The sequence below is a fragment of the Takifugu rubripes genome, chromosome 2 (genome assembly GCF_901000725.2).
Source record: "Takifugu rubripes chromosome 2, fTakRub1.2, whole genome shotgun sequence".
Taxonomy (NCBI): Eukaryota; Metazoa; Chordata; class Actinopteri; order Tetraodontiformes; family Tetraodontidae; genus Takifugu; species Takifugu rubripes.
In genome coordinates, this window is record NC_042286.1 from 5,506,286 (window position 1) to 5,524,645 (window position 18,360).

The window sequence follows — 18,360 nt, forward strand, 5'->3', positions numbered from 1 at the left end:
TGAGCATCTGCCTCTGCTGACACACTCATTACTGGTTTGTGGTCTAGACGTGGTTAAGTGCCCTCGCCAGTCCTGGAGTTGTGTGTTCCTGATCAAGGAAGAATTTGGTTGTTTTTTGTTGTGACCTGCTGGAACCAAAACCACCCCCCGTTTCTCAGGCCCCTACAGCCTGAGCTACCACCACCCTGTTCTATGTGTAAAAACTGTCAAGAACAGTTACAGGCGTTTTTCACTTACTTCCGGAACAGCTCATTTCCTCAGACTGACAGGAAATGGGCCTACCAGCAATGACCCGTAACATCCTGCTAAAAACAGTCAGCATGGTTCAAAAAATGCTGAATTTGACATTTTGGGGAGTTGCTGCGGTCTGTAAGATAACAAAAACAAACACAACTGAGCTTCCAGCGCACAAGAATGTTTCGTTTAACTGATTTATTGCACTGTGTGTTGAGTAACAGAGGACATTTTTTGGGTGGATTGAGGGTTGAGACTGTTTTGAGGTTCCTGTTTCGTCTTCGCTCACAAAGATAGAAAGATATTTATGTGGGTGTGGGAGTGTGTGTGTCGGAGGGGGGAGTTCTTGGTCTAATTTGAATAGGTAGACCTTAGAGGAGGTTAAGAAGGCTGATTTTGCTTTATTTTCTGTCTTTTGAGGGGTTCCAACAGGATGTGTGGGGACATTTGACTCAGTTGTCTGGCTGGTACATTTAAAGTAAAAAAAATGGCATCTGGGTGATAATAGACGTTTTCTACTGAGTGGTGCGACCTTTTTTCTTTGAGACACTCACAGGGGGCAGTTAGCAACTGACAACCCCCCCCCCAACATGTGTGAGGAGTGATGTGAGAGCAGTTAGAAGGCCACGCTCCTCTGTAACACCTAGAGAGGACAGAGAGCACGCCGGCCCGCCATGTTGCTGACAGCTTGTTGTCATTAATGCATTTCCCTGATCTCTGCCTATTCTCTCCTCTACCTGTCCTCCCCACCCCCCCTCAGCAGGAGGGTCCCCCTGCATGAGCCTGGTCCTGCTCAAGGTTTCTTCCTATTAAAGGGGAGTTTTTCCTGCCACTGTTGCTTGTTTGGGGTCAGGTCCTTGGATTCTGGAAAGCGCCTTGAAACAATTTGTAACAGACGCTATACAATTAAAATTGATTGATTGATTGATTGATTGATTGGTTGGTTGGTTGATTGGTTGGTTGGTTGATTGATTGGTTGGTTGATTGATTGATTGGTGTGCACACTGAAGCACCATTTTTGGTCAACATGACATCCTCTGAAATGCGGCCCAGCAGACCTTTCCTCCAGTTCTCAGCGCAGAAGGTGCCAAAGCGAGAGACTTGGCTCAGAACCGCGTCAGCCTCCTTTGTGACCGTCCTTCGTGTCCAGAAGCCCCGCCTTCCTCAGCGCTTTGTCCACACAGGGGATCAGTTTTTCGCTAAAGTCCCAGAGTCGTTTGTCCTCCTCAAGCTGCTCCAACGTCAAATCCCCCCTCAGGGCGACCCGGGTGTGGATGGTGCGACACACATCGGGCGGAACCTTTACCGGTACTTGTGTTCCGAAGATCTTGAGGACTTCATGTATCGAGGTCTGCTCCACCATCCTGTGATCCAGGATAAAAGAAAATGGTTGGATGATTGCGGTGTTGACATAAGCAACCTGACATGACCTGCATATTTATGCTATCAGAGACCTGCGAGGCTACGCCCTGGACTCTGGACTCTGGACCGTGGTGGGCGCATGATCAAAATGTCTCAAGTTTCACTCATTTAGGGAAAAGGAACAACTGGTTTACCTTGGCTGAATAATCAGCTTGTATGGGTGGTAGACGTTTCTATCAGGATCCTCTCGGTAGATGTGTTCCAGAATATTGACCCCCGGCACCTTGTTCCACTGAGACCTATTAAACTTTCCGCTTGGCTCGAAATGTTTTTTGGGAAAGATGTGGTTCTCTATCATGAACACCCCTGCCTATAAGACACAGACGTACCGAGGATGAACCTAAAAGGAAACGTTCAGAAATGTCAGCACTCGTGCATTTATCTTACATCTGGGTGCTGCTTTTGGAGTATGTCCATGAGAGGCACCAGGCCGCTTTGCTGGTATGGCATTATGATCTCGTCGATATCGTTCAGGAGGACATAACGAGACCGTTCCATCGATCTGTAAATGCAGTCGTTCAGACTGGTCTGCTGGCCGAAGTAGTGCACGTCCCCCCCACTCTCTGAGTGGAGCCAGCCATACGATGGAGTCAAGTGCTCGTCTATGGGCCACGGAACGATCTCCACGAAGTCCTCTTGGCTGTAGCTGTGCAGCAGTTGGTCGAGCTCTGGGCCGCAGCTCGTATTGTAGACCACCACCCTGTTGACGCCCAAGAGCCTGCAGGAAACCATGGTTAACGGATCCATCCGAAGCTCAGCCCGAAATGAGTCACAAACAGTGTCGCCGGGCTCACCTGTACATCTCCAGGCTCTGGGCGAACTGGAGCACATTGTTGTAGCGGCCAAAGACGGTGGAGATGCAGACCGTGAAACTAAACCTTTTATCCGACGTCTCCTCCGTTTTAAGGTTTCTTATCGGAAGCCACATTTGTTCAGAGTGCCTCCAGTTGTCTTGGTCCGTCAGGAGACTCACGTGTTTGGAGGAGCAGCCTTTGGGAAGCGCACACATCACGTCTGTCGTCACGTAGGGAAAACCAAAGTTGTCCGGGTGAGGTAAAATGGTGGCTTTGGTTGTCACGTTATCTCGGCAGCAAAACAGGCAGTGAAGGGCCTGGATGGAGTCTCTCCTGAATATACCAATGATGCGGAGATCGAATCCTCTCACTCTCTGGTCCATGTACGCTGACACCAGCAAGTGCTTCGTCCCTTTCAGGGGGGTGAAAGTCTTTCCAGAACTCCGGAGGGGACATTGTTTTGGGTCCGTGCGGGGCACTGGTATGGGATTGTCTGTCCAGGGTGTTTTATAGACTGAGAAGATGATGAGGGTGAGGGAGGCAATGAAGGAAATGGGGATCATCACTTTCATTTTAGCGTTGTCCATCCAGCCATGAAGGACAGTCCCGACCTGAAGCAGAATAAGGAGTCGGTTAAAATTGAGGTAGACATGTAGGAAAACCTCCGAGCAGGTCCCGGTTCCAGGTAAGTGGTTGTCTGTCTTTACAGATCTTTAACGAATCTGGGGAGTCCTCTGTGAACCACTCAGCATGGTCCAGGCAGCAGCAAGCAGGAGATTGGTGTCCTGCTGCTGTCATCGTGCAGCGATGCACAAGGATGCTGACGCTACCCATCCTGGTGTCACTCCAGGAAACATCCTCTTGCTCTCTAAGCACTATCTCTCTTTCATTCCCAGCCACCTGATAATGAACCATGTGGCTCCATCCAACCTTTCATATCAGCACCATAAAGCTGGCGAAAACAAAACTTCTCCTCTGTGTGTTCTTCCACCATCAGCATCGTTCCAAACAGCTCTGCTCATTGTCAAACACCACCGAAAAGCAAACAAAAGCACAAAAGCAACCGGAACTAGTCCTAAGCAACAGCTCAAACTAGTTGAAACTTCTATTGGAACGTGGTTATGCATTAACTGTTTTACTGTGCCTGGGCGTACAAAGGTCTGAGGGTCTTCTCATTAGTTGCATCCACAGTGAAAATCTAGGCTCTACTGCTCCTGATCCAGCTTTCTGGGACCATAGAAAAAAATTAACTTATTAGCTATGAAGGCTGAGACATCGTTCACCAGGATTTGCAAGCAAATTTGGGGTAAAAAAAAAGTGGTTTAAAAGGTTGTTTTTGTTTTAGATTTGGCGCTTCATTTCCCCCAGCGGGTTTATTAACCTTTCGCGATGCGGGTTCAGAATTAACTCACCCAAACTGGTGTGTTCACCTCTAGACCGATGTAACGCGGGTTCCACTGCCTTCTCTTCGTTTTCTGGAGGACTATTTTTTCCTCCGTCGTGCTGTTGTTTTATTGTGCGTGCGTCATTACGCGCGGAAGCAGCCTTTCCCTCTAGGGTGGAGCGACCGTCTCTGACCGTTGTAGCCTCAAGAAACTACAACGAAATAACCTCGAACGCAATTCTGGTATATCTATTTTCTTTATTGTTTTTGAGTTTGCATCCAGACAGACTAAAAACCCCCCCTGTTTTTAAATCGATTCTGACGGCTGGTTAACTTGGCGCTCATCTCAAACATCCATCTCACTCTGCGACCGCGTGTTTTTCCATAAACGTCTGCACCTTTATCTGTCTGTTGAATCATGTTTGCACGGCACTTTTAAAGAAATACATTTTAGCTTTGGCAGAATAGTAAAAAAAAAAAACAAGATACGTAAAATTAACACTTCTATTTTTTTTGTAGTTTCCACCAGTACAACCAGCACGTGAAAGCTTTTTTATTTTTTGGGGAAGGTAAAACAAGAGCATTTTTGCATAAAACACGGGCTGAAGGTTGCCATGGCCCTCGGAAGAGATTACTGGCAATTTTGCTTTTATAAACCACAGCCGTGGTGAATTGTCGCTTAGGTTTCCACCCTCGTCTACAAACTCGTTTACAGCGCAACACCTCCACACCAGAACAACACCAGAACTTGGTCTATGGGTTTTTTTCTCTTCCTTTTTTTTTTTTTACGAGTCAGTGTGCATGAATGTGCAGCCGCCGGGTTGAACACGCAGCTGCACGTTGTTGAATGTTTTGCACTTTTGTTTTTGGATGGATCGTTTCCTCCTTTTTTCTTTTTTTTTGTTATCACACAACAGACTGGTGTGCTGATTTTGGTCAGTAAGGCACTCCCATCCTGGCAGCTTCCTCCCTCGTTGACCTTGTGCAATAGTGGAACTATCAAACCCTTTGTGACACCTCCAACGACACCACTGACTCCACTTTAATCAAACCAGCTTCTCTTTAATGTGGGGGTCAATTCTTTCTTCAGGTAATCCAAAATGACGGTTTTACTGCCTGTGGCCACCGCTTAGATGTCACGGGACGTCCTGAAGGTTCACGCTTCAGCACATTCTCCACGGTGGCCCGAGTGACCCTCTAACTGACGGAAGAGAAGCGCAAACAGAAACAAAAGTAGGAACCACAGCACAAGATTTCCCAGCTGGAGCCCTGGAAACGGCTGTTCGGGTCTGGGGACGCGGTTGCTGCTGTGGTTGTTATGGCTTCCTCTTCAAGGCAGCCAGCCAGTTTTTCCTGCCACTGTTGCTTGTTTGGGGTCAGGTCCTGGGATTCTGGAAAGCGCCTTGTAACAATTTGTAACAGATGCTATACAATTAAAATTGATTGATTGATTGATTGATTGATTGATTGATTGATTGGTTGGTTGGTTGGTTGGTTGGTTGATTGGTTGATTGGTTAATTGATTGGTTGGTTGGTTGGTTGGTTGGTTGGTTGGTTGATTGGTTGATTGATTGGTTGGTTGATTGGTTGATCGGTTGATTGATTGATTGGTTGATTGATTGATTGGTGTGCACACTGAAGCACCATTTTTGGTCAACATGACATCCTCTGAAATGCGGCCCAGCAGACCTTTCCTCCAGTTCTCAGCGCAGAAGGTGCCAAAGCGAGAGACTTGGCTCAGAACCGCGTCAGCCTCCTTTGTGACCGTCCTTCGTGTCCAGAAGCCCCGCCTTCCTCAGCGCTTTGTCCACGCAGGGGATCAGTTTTTCGCTAAAGTCCCAGAGTCGTTTGTCCTCCTTAAGCTGCTCCAACGTCAAATCCTCCCTCCGGGCGTCCCGGGTGTGGATGGTGCGACACACATCGGGCGGAACCTTTACCGGTACTTGTGTTCCGAAGATCTTGAGGACTTCATGTATCGAGGTCTGCTCCACCATCCTGTGATCCAGGATAAAAGAAAATGGTTGGATGATTGCGGTGTTGACATAAGCAACCTGACATGACCTGCATATTTATGCTATCAGAGACCTGCGAGGCTACGCCCTGGACTCTGGACTCTGGACCGTGTTCGGCGCCTGATCAAAATGTCTCAAGTTTCACTCATTTAGGGAAAAGGAACAACTGGTTTACCTTGGCTGAATAATCATCTTGTATAGGTGGTAGACGTTTCTATCAGGATCCTCTCGGTAGATGTGTTCCAGAATATTGACCCCCGGCACCTTGTTCCACTGAGACCTATTAAACTTTCCGCTTGGCTCGAAATGTTTTTTGGGAAAGACGTGGTTCTCTATCATGAACACCCCTGCCTATAAGACACAGACGTACCGAGGATGAACCTAAAAGGAAACGTTCAGAAATGTCAGCACTCGTGCATTTATCTTACATCTGGGTGCTGCTTTTGGAGTATGTCCATGAGAGGCACCAGGCCGCTTTGCTGGTATGGCATTATGATCTCGTCGATATCGTTCAGGAGGACATAACGAGACCGTTCCATCGATCTGTAAATGCAGTCGTTCAGACTGGTCTGCTGGCCGAAGTAGTGCACGTCCCCCCCACTCGCTGAGTGGAGCCAGCCATACGATGGAGTCAAGTGCTCGTCTATGGGCCACGGAACGATCTCCACGAAGTCCTCTTGGCTGTAGCTGTGCAGCAGTTGGTCGAGCTCTGGGCCGCAGCTCGTATTGTAGACCACCACCCTGTTGACGCCCAAGAGCCTGCAGGAAACCATGGTTAACGGATCCATCCGAAGCTCAGCCCGAAATGAGTCACAAACAGTGTCGCCGGGCTCACCTGTACATCTCCAGGCTCTGGGCGAACTGGAGCACATTGTTGTAGCGGCCAAACAAGGTGGAGATGCAGACCGTGAAATTAAACCTTTTATCCGACGTCTCCTCCGTTTTAAGGTTTCTTATCGGAAGCCACATTTGTTCAGAGTGCCTCCAGTTGTCTTGGTCCGTCAGGAGACTCACGTGTTTGGAGGAGCAGCCTTTGGGAAGCGCACACATCACGTCTGTCGTCACGTAGGGAAAACCAAAGTTGTCCGAGTGAGGTAAAATGGTGGCTTTGGTTGTCACGTTATCTTGGCAGCAAAACAGGCAGTGAAGGGCCTGGATGGAGTCTCTCCTGAATATACCAATGATGCGGAGATCGAATCCTCTCACTCTCTGGTCCATGTACGCTGACACCAGCAAGTGCTTCGTCCCGTTCAGGGGGGTGAAAGTCTTTCCAGAACTCCGGAGGGGACATTTTTCTGGGTCCGTGCGGGGCACTGGTATGGGATTGTCTGTCCAGGGTGTTTCAAAGACTAAGAGGATGATGAAGGCGAGGAAGGCAATGAGGAAGGAAATCACTATGATTTTAGCGTTGTCCATCCAGCCATGAAGGACAGTCCCGACCTGAAGCAGAATAAGGAGTCGGTTAAAATTTAGGTAGACATGTAGGAAAACCTCTGAGCGGGTCCCGGTTCCAGGTAAGTGGTTGTCTGTCTTTACAGATCTTTAAAGAATCTGGGGAGTCCTCTGTGAACCACTCAGCATGGTCCAGGCAGCAGCAAGCGGGAGATTGGTGTCCTGCTGCTGTCATCGTGCAGCGATGCACAAGGATGCTGACGCTACCCATCCTGGTGTCACTCCAGGAAACATCCTCTTGCTCTCTATCTATCTATCTATCTATCTCTCTATCTATCTATCTATCTATCTATCTATCTATCTATCTATCTATCTATCTATCTATCTATCTATCTATCTATCTATCTATCTATCTATCTCTATCTCTCTTTCATTCCCAGCCACCTGATAATGAACCATGTGGCCTCACCCAACCTTTCATATCAGCACAATAAAGCTGGTTCTTCCACCATCAGCATCGTTCCAAACAGCTCTGCTCATTGTCAAACACCCCCAAAATCAAACAGCACAAAAGCAACCGGAACTGGTCCTAAGCAACAGCTCAAACTATTTGAAACTTCTATTGGAACGTGGTTATGCATTAACTGTTGTGCCTGGGCGTACAAAGGTCTGAGGGTCTTCTCATTAGTTGCATCCACAGTGAAAATCTAGGCTCTACTGCTCCTGATCCAGCTTCCTGGGACCATAGAAAAAAATTAATTTATTAGCTATGAAGGCTGAGACATCGTTCACCAGGATTTGCAAGCAAATTTGGGGTAAAAAAAAGTGGTTTAAAAGGTTGTTTTTGTTTTAGATTTGGCGCTTCATTTCCCCCAGCGGGTTTATTAACCTTTCGCGATGCGGGTTCAGAATTAACTCACCCAAACTGGTGTGTTCACCTCTAGACCGATGTAACGCGGGTACTACTGCCTTCTCTTCGTTTTCTGGAGGACTATTTTTTCCTCCGTCGTGCTGTTTTATTGTGAGTGCGTCATTGCGCGCGGAAGCAGCCTTTCCCTCTAGGGTGGAGCGACCGTCTCTGACCGTTGTAGCCTCAAGAAACTACAACGAAATAACCTCGAACGCAATTCTGGTATATATACTCTCTTTATTGTTTTTGAGTTTGCATCCAGACAGACTAAATAACCCCCCCTGTTTTTAAATCGATTCTGACGGCTGGTTAACTTGGCGCTCATCTCAAACATCCATCTCACTCTGCGACCGCGTGTTTTTCCATAAACGTCTGCACCTTTATCTGTCTGTTGAATCATGTTTGCACGGCACTTTTAAAGAAATACATTTTAGCTTTGGCAGAATAGTAAAAAAAAAAAACAACAAGATACGTAAAATTAACACTTCTATTTTTTTGTAGTTTCCACCAGTACAACCAGCACGTGAAAGCTTTTTTATTTTTTGGGGAAGGTAAAACAAGAGCATTTTTGCATAAAACACGGGCTGAAGGTTGCCATGGCCCTCGGGAGAGATTACTGGCAATTTTGCCTTTATAAACCACAGCCGTGGTGAATTGTCGCTTAGGTTTCCACCCTCGTCTACAAACTCGTTTACAGCGCAACACCTCCACACCAGAACAACACCAGAACTTGGTCTATGGGTTTTTTTCTCTTCCTTTTTTTTTTTTTTACGAGTCAGTGTGCATGAATGTGCAGCCGCCGGGTTGAACATGCAGCTGCACGTTGTTGAATGTTTTGCAGTTCTGTTTTTGGATGGATCGTTTCCTCTTTTTTTTTTTTTTTGTTATCACACAACAGACTGGTGTGCTGATTTTGGTCAGTAAGGCACTCCCATCCTGGCAGCTTCCTCCCTCGTTGACCTTGTGCAATAGTGGAACTATCAAACCCTTTGTGACACCTCCAACAACACCACTGACTCCACTTTAATCAAACCAGCTTCTCTTTAATGTGGGGGTCAATTCTTTCTTCAGGTAATCCAAAATGACGGTTTTACTGCCTGTGGCCACCGCTTAGATGTCACGGGACGTCCTGAAGGTTCACGCTTCAGCACATTCTCCACGGTGGCCCGAGTGACCCTCTAACTGACGGAAGAGAAGCGCAAACAGAAACAAAAGTAGGAACCACAGCACAAGATTTCCCAGCTGGAGCCCTGGAAACGGCTGTTCGGGTCTGGGGACGCGGTTGCTGCTGTGGTTGTTATGGCTTCCTCTTCAAGGCAGCCAGCCAGTTTTTCCTGCCACTGTTGCTTGTTTGGGGTCAGGTCCTGGGATTCTGGAAAGCGCCTTGTAACAATTTGTAACAGATGCTATACAATTAATATTGATTGATTGATTGATTGATTGATTGATTGGTTGGTTGGTTGGTTGGTTGATTGATTGGTTGGTTGATTGGTTGATCGGTTGATTGATTGATTGGTTGATTGATTGATTGGTGTGCACACTGAAGCACCATTTTTGGTCAACATGACATCCTCTGAAATGCGGCCCAGCAGACCTTTCCTCCAGTTCTCAGCGCAGAAGGTGCCAAAGCGAGAGACTTGGCTCAGAACCGCGTCAGCCTCCTTTGTGACCGTCCTTCGTGTCCAGAAGCCCCGCCTTCCTCAGCGCTTTGTCCACGCAGGGGATCAGTTTTTCGCTAAAGTCCCAGAGTCGTTTGTCCTCCTTAAGCTGCTCCAACGTCAAATCCTCCCTCCGGGCGTCCCGGGTGTGGATGGTGCGACACACATCGGGCGGAACCTTTACCCGTACTTGTTTTCCGAAGATCTTGAGGACTTCATGTATCGAGGTCTGCTCCACCATCCTGTGATCCAGGATAAAAGAAAATGGTTGGATGATTGCGGTGTTGACATAAACAACCTGACATGACCTGCATATTTATGCTATCAGACACGTGCGAGGCTACTCCCTGGACTCTGGACTCTGGACCGTGTTCGGCGCCTGATCAAAATGTCTCAAGTTTCACTCATTTAGGGAAAAGGAACAACTGGTTTACCTTGGCTGAATAATCATCTTGTATAGGTGGTAGACGTTTCTATCAGGATCCTCTCGGTAGATGTGTTCCAGAATATTGACCCCCGGCACCTTGTTCCACTGAGACCTATTAAACTTTCCGCTTGGCTCGAAATGTTTTTTGGGAAAGACGTGGTTCTCTATCATGAACACCCCTGCCTATAAGACACAGACGTACCGAGGATGAACCTAAAAGGAAACGTTCAGAAATGTCAGCACTCGTGCATTTATCTTACATCTGGGTGCTGCTTTTGGAGTATGTCCATGAGAGGCACCAGGCCACTTTGCTGGTATGGCATTATGATCTCGTCGATATCGTTCAGGAGGACATAACGAGACCGTTCCATCGATCTGTAAATGCAGTCGTTCAGACTGGTCTGCTGGCCGAAGTAGTGCACGTCCCCCCCACTCGCTGAGTGGAGCCAGCCATACGATGGAGTCAAGTGCTCGTCTATGGGCCACGGAACGATCTCCACGAAGCCCTCTTGGCTGTAGCTGTGCAGCAGTTGGTCGAGCTCTGGGCCGCAGCTCGTATTGTAGACCACCACCCTGTTGACGCCCAAGAGCCTGCAGGAAACCATGGTTAACGGATCCATCCGAAGCTCAGCCCGAAATGAGTCACAAACAGTGTCGCCGGGCTCACCTGTACATCTCCAGGCTCTGGGCGAACTGGAGCACATTGTTGTAGCGGCCAAACAAGGTGGAGATGCAGACCGTGAAATTAAACCTTTTATCCGACGTCTCCTCCGTTTTAAGGTTTCTTATCGGAAGCCACATTTGTTCAGAGTGCCTCCAGTTGTCTTGGTCCGTCAGGAGACTCACGTGTTTGGAGGAGCAGCCTTTGGGAAGCGCACACATCACGTCTGTCGTCACGTAGGGAAAACCAAAGTTGTCCGGGTGAGGTAAAATGGTGGCTTTGGTTGTCACGTTATCTTGGCAGCAAAACAGGCAGTGAAGGGCCTGGATGGAGTCTCTCCTGAATATACCAATGATGCGGAGATCGAATTCTTTCACTCTCTGGTCCATGTACGCTGACACCAGCAAGTGCTTCGTCCCGTTCAGGGGGGTGAAAGTCTTTCCAGAACTCCGGAGGGGACATTTTTCTGGGTCCGTGCGGGGCACTGGTATGGGATTGTCTGTCCAGGGTGTTTCAAAGACTAAGAGGATGATGAAGGCGAGGAAGGCAATGAGGAAGGAAATCACTATGATTTTAGCGTTGTCCATCCAGCCATGAAGGACAGTCCCGACCTGAAGCAGAATAAGGAGTCGGTTAAAATTGAGGTAGACATGTAGGAAAACCTCTGAGCGGGTCCCGGTTCCAGGTAAGTGGTTGTCTGTCTTTACAGATCTTTAAAGAATCTGGGGAGTCCTCTGTGAACCACTCAGCATGGTCCAGGCAGCAGCAAGCAGGAGATTGGTGTCCTGCTGCTGTCATCGTGCAGCGATGCACAAGGATGCTGACGCTACCCATCCTGGTGTCACTCCAGGAAACATCCTCTTGCTCTCTATCTCTCTATCTCTCTATCTATCTATCTATCTATCTATCTCTCTATCTATCTATCTATCTATCTATCTATCTATCTATCTATCTATCTATCTATCTATCTCTCTATCTATCTATCTATCTATCTATCTATCTATCTATCTATCTATCTATCTATCTATCTATCTATCTATCTCTATCTCTCTTTCATTCCCAGCCACCTGATAATGAACCATGTGGCCTCACCCAACCTTTCATATCAGCACAATAAAGCTGGTTCTTCCACCATCAGCATCGTTCCAAACAGCTCTGCTCATTGTCAAACACCCCCAAAATCAAACAGCACAAAAGCAACCGGAACTAGTCCTAAGCAACAGCTCAAACTATTTGAAACTTCTATTGGAATGTGGTTATGCATTAACTGTTGTGCCTGGGCGTACAACAGTCTGAGGGTCTTCTCATTAGTTGCATCCACAGTGAAAATCTAGGCTCTACTGCTCCTGATCCAGCTTCCTGGGACCATAGAAAAAAATTAATTTATTAGCTATGAAGGCTGAGACATCGTTCACCAGGATTTGCAAGCAAATTTGGGGTAAAAAAAAGTGGTTTAAAAGGTTGTTTTTGTTTTAGATTTGGCGCTTCATTTCCCCCAGCGGGTTTATTAACCTTTCGCGATGCGGGTTCAGAATTAACTCACCCAAACTGGTGTGTTCACCTCTAGACCGATGTAACGCGGGTACTACTGCCTTCTCTTCGTTTTCTGGAGGACTATTTTTTCCTCCGTCGTGCTGTTTTATTGTGAGTGCGTCATTGCGCGCGGAAGCAGCCTTTCCCTCTAGGGTGGAGCGACCGTCTCTGACCGTTGTAGCCTCAAGAAACTACAACGAAATAACCTCGAACGCAATTCTGGTATATATACTCTCTTTATTGTTTTTGAGTTTGCATCCAGACAGACTAAATAACCCCCCCTGTTTTTAAATCGATTCTGACGGCTGGTTAACTTGGCGCTCATCTCAAACATCCATCTCACTCTGCGACCGCGTGTTTTTCCATAAACGTCTGCACCTTTATCTGTCTGTTGAATCATGTTTGCACGGCACTTTTAAAGAAATACATTTTAGCTTTGGCAGAATAGTAAAAAAAAAAACAACAAGATACGTAAAATTAACACTTCTATTTTTTTGTAGTTTCCACCAGTACAACCAGCACGTGAAAGCTTTTTTATTTTTTGGGGAAGGTAAAACAAGAGCATTTTTGCATAAAACACGGGCTGAAGGTTGCCATGGCCCTCGGGAGAGATTACTGGCAATTTTGCCTTTATAAACCACAGCCGTGGTGAATTGTCGCTTAGGTTTCCACCCTCGTCTACAAACTCGTTTACAGCGCAACACCTCCACACCAGAACAACACCAGAACTTGGTCTATGGGTTTTTTTCTCTTCCTTTTTTTTTTTTTTTACGAGTCAGTGTGCATGAATGTGCAGCCGCCGGGTTGAACATGCAGCTGCACGTTGTTGAATGTTTTGCACTTTTGTTTTTGGATGGATCGTTTCCTCTTTTTTTTTTTGTGTTATCACACAACAGACTGGTGTGCTGATTTTGGTCAGTAAGGCACTCCCATCGCTGGCAGCTTCCTCCCTCGTTGACCTTGTGCAATAGTGGAACTATCAAACCCTTTGTGACACCTCCAACAACACCACTGACTCCACTTTAATCAAACCAGCTTCTCTTTAATGTGGGGGTCAATTCTTTCTTCAGGTAATCCAAAATGACGGTTTTACTGCCTGTGGCCACCGCTTAGATGTCACGGGACGTCCTGAAGGTTCACGCTTCAGCACATTCTCCACGGTGGCCCGAGTGACCCTCTAACTGACGGAAGAGAAGCGCAAACAGAAACAAAAGTAGGAACCACAGCACAAGATTTCCCAGCTGGAGCCCTGGAAACGGCTGTTCGGGTCTGGGGACGCGGTTGCTGCTGTGGTTGTTATGGCTTCCTCTTCAAGGCAGCCAGCCACTGCAAAACCAACCCACAATGGTGAGGTGAGGACATGGGTTCTCATATGGTGCACAGCGTTTATAACATAGAGGAGAGTCAAAGGGGAGGGTTGGATGAAATAAACACTTTCTACCAGGCAAAACATGTCAAATTCAAAGCACCAAAGCCTAAAATTCAAATGCAGGCTTGTGTGTAAACAGTAGAGGGCGCTGTAGCCCAGCCCTGCCATACAGAATTGCACGTTAAACATCCGTCTTTGTCTCGTGGGAAAAGGTTTGTATTTATATTTCATTTTTGAACATAAATCCTTAATTTACCCTGCGTCACATTTGGACATTTGCTAGCTTGAATCTAAATGTTTAACGAATGAATTCAGGAAGCTGACACGGACTGAAAGAAGAAACGATTCTTCACTAAAAATCGCTTCAGAATAAAATCAAAGTCTATCAGGATGATCCAGCAGTTTATGCGCGAGCACACGAGTGCTGAGTTTATTGTAATAGGAGCTGTAAATTCCCGCAGTTTATTGAAGTTGTGTCATCTTGAAGAGAACAAGCAAAACGCAGCAGAGCTTAAAAGGCACATTTAGGCTGAATCGTGTTTGTGTTGCACGCTGCTCGAAAAATAAGTCCTATAAAATGGAAAATAAGACAAAAATCTAACTGTCGAAACCCCCACACAAGACAAGAACGAGGCAGATAACGAAATCTGGCAGAAAAAGGGTTACTTCAAAAGACCGACCACTTCCTTCCGCTCCCCCCCCCCCCCCCCCCCCTCCTCCCAAACCCTGAATGCATCACGGGTCAAATACACGAGTAATTTCTGCTGTATGAAACGATTCTGTATCGACCTGCTTCAATAAAGGATAAAATGAAGAAGAGGCTCATCCGTCCGTGATGCTCTGTGATAGAGAGAGGAGGCGGCTGCACCTTCCAAGTCTGCGAGATAAGACTAAAGATGCCATAACCTCGTCAGTGTTTAAGACGGGGGTCAGAAAACAAGGGTTGATCAATCACCAGGTCAGACCAGTTATTGATAACTTAATCCAGCACACGCATGGCTGGGATCTCCTTCAGGAGCCGTGATTCGGATGACATAATCCCAAATTATGATAGAGAGAGAGAGAGGGAGAGAGAGATCCCTGGGAAGAGCTGTGGCAGACTGCTGCTGCTGTCAGGGGAGAATGGTTCTGTGCAGTTTATTCAACGTTGACGAGTGAAAAATTTATCTCTGGGTATTCTGTGGTGAAGCACGTCGACTTGGTGGCTCGGAGAGATAAAGTCGCACCTCCCGGAATTTTCCAGCGTGCGCCGCGATTTAAGGACTCCAGGGGCCGGAATGATGGCGTCCAACCTGATCTGTGCACACGCATGCGGCACAACTGCCCTCTTGATTGGACTTTTCTTGAATTGTCCCTGAAGCTAAGAATGTCATTAAGTTTGAAACTCTGGGAGAGTTTTTTTTTCTTCTTAGTTCTGTCATATTAAAATAAAGTTTATGTTCCAAGTAAAGTTTGCGGGACTCTGTTCTCCTCCAGCAGATGTCAACCAAGAGCAAACATGCCTCCTACGACAGTCGGATTTTAAAGCTGGGAGCGTCCTGTCCTGTGAATGGCATCTGACAGCAGAGTTATGTGTTCGGGGGGGTTTGGCGACATCTAGCGGTGATAAATACAGACAGCAAAAATTATATAACGACCCTCGGCGCTCAGCTTCCTTTCCGGTGCCAGAGAATCTATGGCGGCTGTCGGGAATAAAACAGTGTTTTCTATGAGTTTTATAGTGCTCAATCGATTAAAGCTGACACTATAAAAAATACTGCCATCGGTGCTCAAGTCTGCTCATTTCTGGCTACTGTAGAAACATGGCCGACGTTCCAGCCCACTAGGAGGGGGAGCCGCTCGAGTAAATGCCTTTTTTGCTTCCTCCATGGCAAAATGGGCATGTAAATTTGCAATGAAATGCGAGCAAGCTTAATAAAGTTGCATGTCAACTCCAGCATGTAGCCAGTAATTCTCAGTGGGTACCTATTCCCTAATTAAAAAAAGATGCATAATAACTGAGACTAATGGGATGAAATGATCAACTCTGGACTCATGTGAACACACAACAGCCCCACATACCTGAATATGCTGATATGGTTTATTTCCTATTAATAAAAGCTTCAAACAAAGGCCTTAATAGCCTTGTTGGGGCTTTGTTGTTCCATCCCTGTAAGGCGCAGGAGAGGAGCTGGAGAGCTGGGGGATTTTCAGAGGCGGCGTTAGTCTTTCGAAACGATTCAGCACTTTTGGAAGCACAAATCACAACAGATTGGACACACAGGTCCCAGCTCATCCCACCGAGCCGACCTCATCCTGCAGCGCTTCAAAAGCCCGGCTTAGCCCCCAGAGACCACGCGGGCTCCCAGCATCACTCACCGCGGAGGCGCCTGACCCATATATGTAAATGAGGATGAGTTGATTTTTGTGGACGGGGCCGAATCAGGATTTAGACGGAATCACCGGTTTGCGTTTTAAGCACCGGCTGTCTAATCTCACCTAAGATTTGACTGAGAGGATCCAGAACTGGATGTGGGTCCGCTCCATCGAGGCACAACGCACAGGGTGGGGGCTGTTGTCATGAAATACTGGACTGAACCATTCAGGGTTCCATCCATAATGGGTCTCTTCATGTTCCGCATCAAATTCCAGAATAAAAGCTCATTAGGGTAATCTGTTCACCTCCTGCGAGAGCAGCAATTTCTCCGACACGGCCGTCGCGCCGCAATCTTCGCTGTTCTCCTGGTAGGACGGGAGGAAAAGAGGCACGGCGCCGTTATTCACTTATCATTGAAAATTGATTAATTCAGCAGAGAGCGCAATCAAAGAGCAGAACCCATTGTTCTCAGAGCGAAACACAACACAGCAAACAATCGGGGGAAAAAGGCTGCAAAATCCAATACGGCCTATAAATAGCTGCCATTATAGCCGGTTAGCAAAACAGAAGCAAAACAACAACAAAATTCCCGTCATTTTGGGTTCGAGCGTGACGCTGAGAGTCAGTCGCGTTGCCGTGGTGATTAAAGATTCACTCGTCGATCTTGCAATTACAACAGTGGGGATGAAGGCCGGCAGACAGGCGGCAGATAGCTGATCGTCACCCTGCTTCCTGTTTATTTACGCAAAGTTTGGGCATCCGAGCCCACTTTTGCCCAGGGACACCAAGTCCAAGATCACCTGCTGCCAATGAAACTGGATGGTTTTACATAAACAAACCAATAAAGGGGTTAAAACATGATTAACACAGAATGAGCAGTTAAAATCAACATTACTGCTAAATTACCAGCTAACTTTTAACTTGATTCTCCTAATTTCCTTGACCTATAAGCTCACAATGGGAGCGCCATCTAACGGTCTAGGGACGCAACTGCATCTGCACAGTGGGGTCATTTCAGATGTTTAATCATTTAGCAAATGTAAAAAACATATTTTTTGGATTAATTATTACAAGAGACACGCTCTCCAAAATGTTTGATACTGAAAATGGAAATAAAAAACACCGAAATGGATGAAATCGTGTTTCACATCGGTTCACAAGCTCTTCCTTTTTCTTATTTTTTTCCCGTAAAAAAAAATTAATTCAAAGACTTGCTGCTAAAAAAGAAAAATTTTCTTCTTCTTCAAGGCTTAGGGAAACTTAATAACAATGGAGTGATCGTTCAACGTAAGAACCTCATTAGAGAGCATTCTGAAGCGTTGAATCATGGAAATGTAGTGAAGATATGCGACTATTGTATTTGTGCTGCGAACGTTCTTGAAATCAAGGTCGCCTTGATTTAAAGGAAGCAGCAGTCAGAACTGAAAGAACAGAACATTCTGTAATTGATACTTAAAATAAGGATGTCCCAGACCACTTTTTTCAGACTGAGCCCGATTCCTCACTAAAGCGTAGTAATACTAATGCGACCACAACGTGATGTATAAATACACATATGTATACATTTACTGTATATATAATTTACGTTGCCGGGCTTTAGGGGAGATGTTTAAGTGGAACCTTCCACCCAGGCTGTTTAATATTCACCAACAGAGTTTTGGGGGCATGACCCTGATGTTAGGTAAAGGTTAGCTTCTGTATTGACGCGTGATGGATAGCGCTGGTATTTAAGGGAGATGATGTCATCGCGAGAAACCTGAGCGACTTTGGGATTCATCATCCCCTGATGAGCGGCAGCAAAATAACCCTCCTGTCGTGCAGGGAGTGATCCATCAGCTCCCGTCGCCACCAGTGTTTTCCCTCCGTTTCTTACATCACATCAGTGCTACGCCTGTGTAGCATCCAGAAAGGACCCAGAAAAGAACAACAGGCGTCTGAACGGGCCTCCAGCAGAGGTCCGCTACGCTCTCCTCTTATTCTCTCTCATCTTCAAACGCCACGTCTGCAGCCTGAACCGGGCCCGACCTAGCCCACCTCACCTGTGGCGTCCCCCGCAGCCATAAAAGCAGCCCAACCCCTGAGTGCACGCACCTTGATGTGTAAAAGGGATGGTGCTCTGCCCGAACAGCGGGATGCTATTGTCGCGCTAGCGCCGCCCTCTCACCCATAACAGACTTAATTAACGCCGCACAAAGAGCCCATAATGGC

The 18,360-nt window shown here is 46.9% G+C and overlaps 3 protein-coding genes and 3 long non-coding RNA genes across 7 annotated transcripts; 3 read left to right on the forward strand and 3 right to left on the reverse strand.

The window, feature by feature from the left end:
* Positions 1 to 1,116: 1,116 nt before the first annotated feature.
* Positions 1,117 to 4,927, reverse strand: LOC101064963 (uncharacterized). The gene is made up of 5 exons (XM_029831325.1): positions 3,863 to 4,927; positions 2,451 to 3,061; positions 2,044 to 2,374; positions 1,791 to 1,966; positions 1,117 to 1,598 (listed from the first exon to the last, which is right to left on the reverse strand). The coding sequence occupies exons 2-5, from the start codon at positions 3,035 to 3,037 to the stop codon at positions 1,352 to 1,354; spliced, it is 1,341 nt and encodes a 446-aa protein (XP_029687185.1). The 5' UTR covers positions 3,038 to 3,061; positions 3,863 to 4,927; the 3' UTR covers positions 1,117 to 1,351.
* Positions 3,984 to 5,058, forward strand: LOC115248101 (uncharacterized). Its single transcript, XR_003887119.1, has 2 exons — positions 3,984 to 4,077; positions 4,925 to 5,058. It is a non-coding gene; the product is annotated as an uncharacterized lncRNA (long non-coding RNA).
* Positions 5,059 to 5,345: 287 nt separating this feature from the next.
* Positions 5,346 to 8,295, reverse strand: LOC101064750 (uncharacterized). Of its 2 annotated transcripts, none has more exons than XM_011618988.2 (5): positions 8,159 to 8,295; positions 6,682 to 7,286; positions 6,275 to 6,605; positions 6,022 to 6,197; positions 5,346 to 5,829 (listed from the first exon to the last, which is right to left on the reverse strand). In XM_011618988.2, the coding sequence occupies exons 2-5, from the start codon at positions 7,260 to 7,262 to the stop codon at positions 5,583 to 5,585; spliced, it is 1,335 nt and encodes a 444-aa protein (XP_011617290.2). In that variant the 5' UTR covers positions 7,263 to 7,286; positions 8,159 to 8,295; the 3' UTR covers positions 5,346 to 5,582. The 2 variants fall into 2 exon arrangements, with proteins under 2 accessions (XP_011617290.2, XP_029687200.1); XM_029831340.1 differs by lacking the exon at positions 8,159 to 8,295 and adding an exon at positions 7,902 to 8,122.
* On the forward strand, positions 8,249 to 9,353 carry LOC115248096 (uncharacterized). The gene is made up of 2 exons (XR_003887117.1): positions 8,249 to 8,370; positions 9,220 to 9,353. It is a non-coding gene; the product is annotated as an uncharacterized lncRNA (long non-coding RNA).
* LOC115248020 (uncharacterized) lies at positions 8,669 to 12,574 on the reverse strand. The gene is made up of 5 exons (XM_029831346.1): positions 12,438 to 12,574; positions 10,901 to 11,505; positions 10,494 to 10,824; positions 10,241 to 10,416; positions 8,669 to 10,048 (listed from the first exon to the last, which is right to left on the reverse strand). The coding sequence occupies exons 2-5, from the start codon at positions 11,479 to 11,481 to the stop codon at positions 9,802 to 9,804; spliced, it is 1,335 nt and encodes a 444-aa protein (XP_029687206.1). The 5' UTR covers positions 11,482 to 11,505; positions 12,438 to 12,574; the 3' UTR covers positions 8,669 to 9,801.
* Positions 12,528 to 13,631, forward strand: LOC115248095 (uncharacterized). The gene is made up of 2 exons (XR_003887116.1): positions 12,528 to 12,649; positions 13,498 to 13,631. It is a non-coding gene; the product is annotated as an uncharacterized lncRNA (long non-coding RNA).
* The last annotated feature ends 4,729 nt before the right edge of the window (positions 13,632 to 18,360 follow it).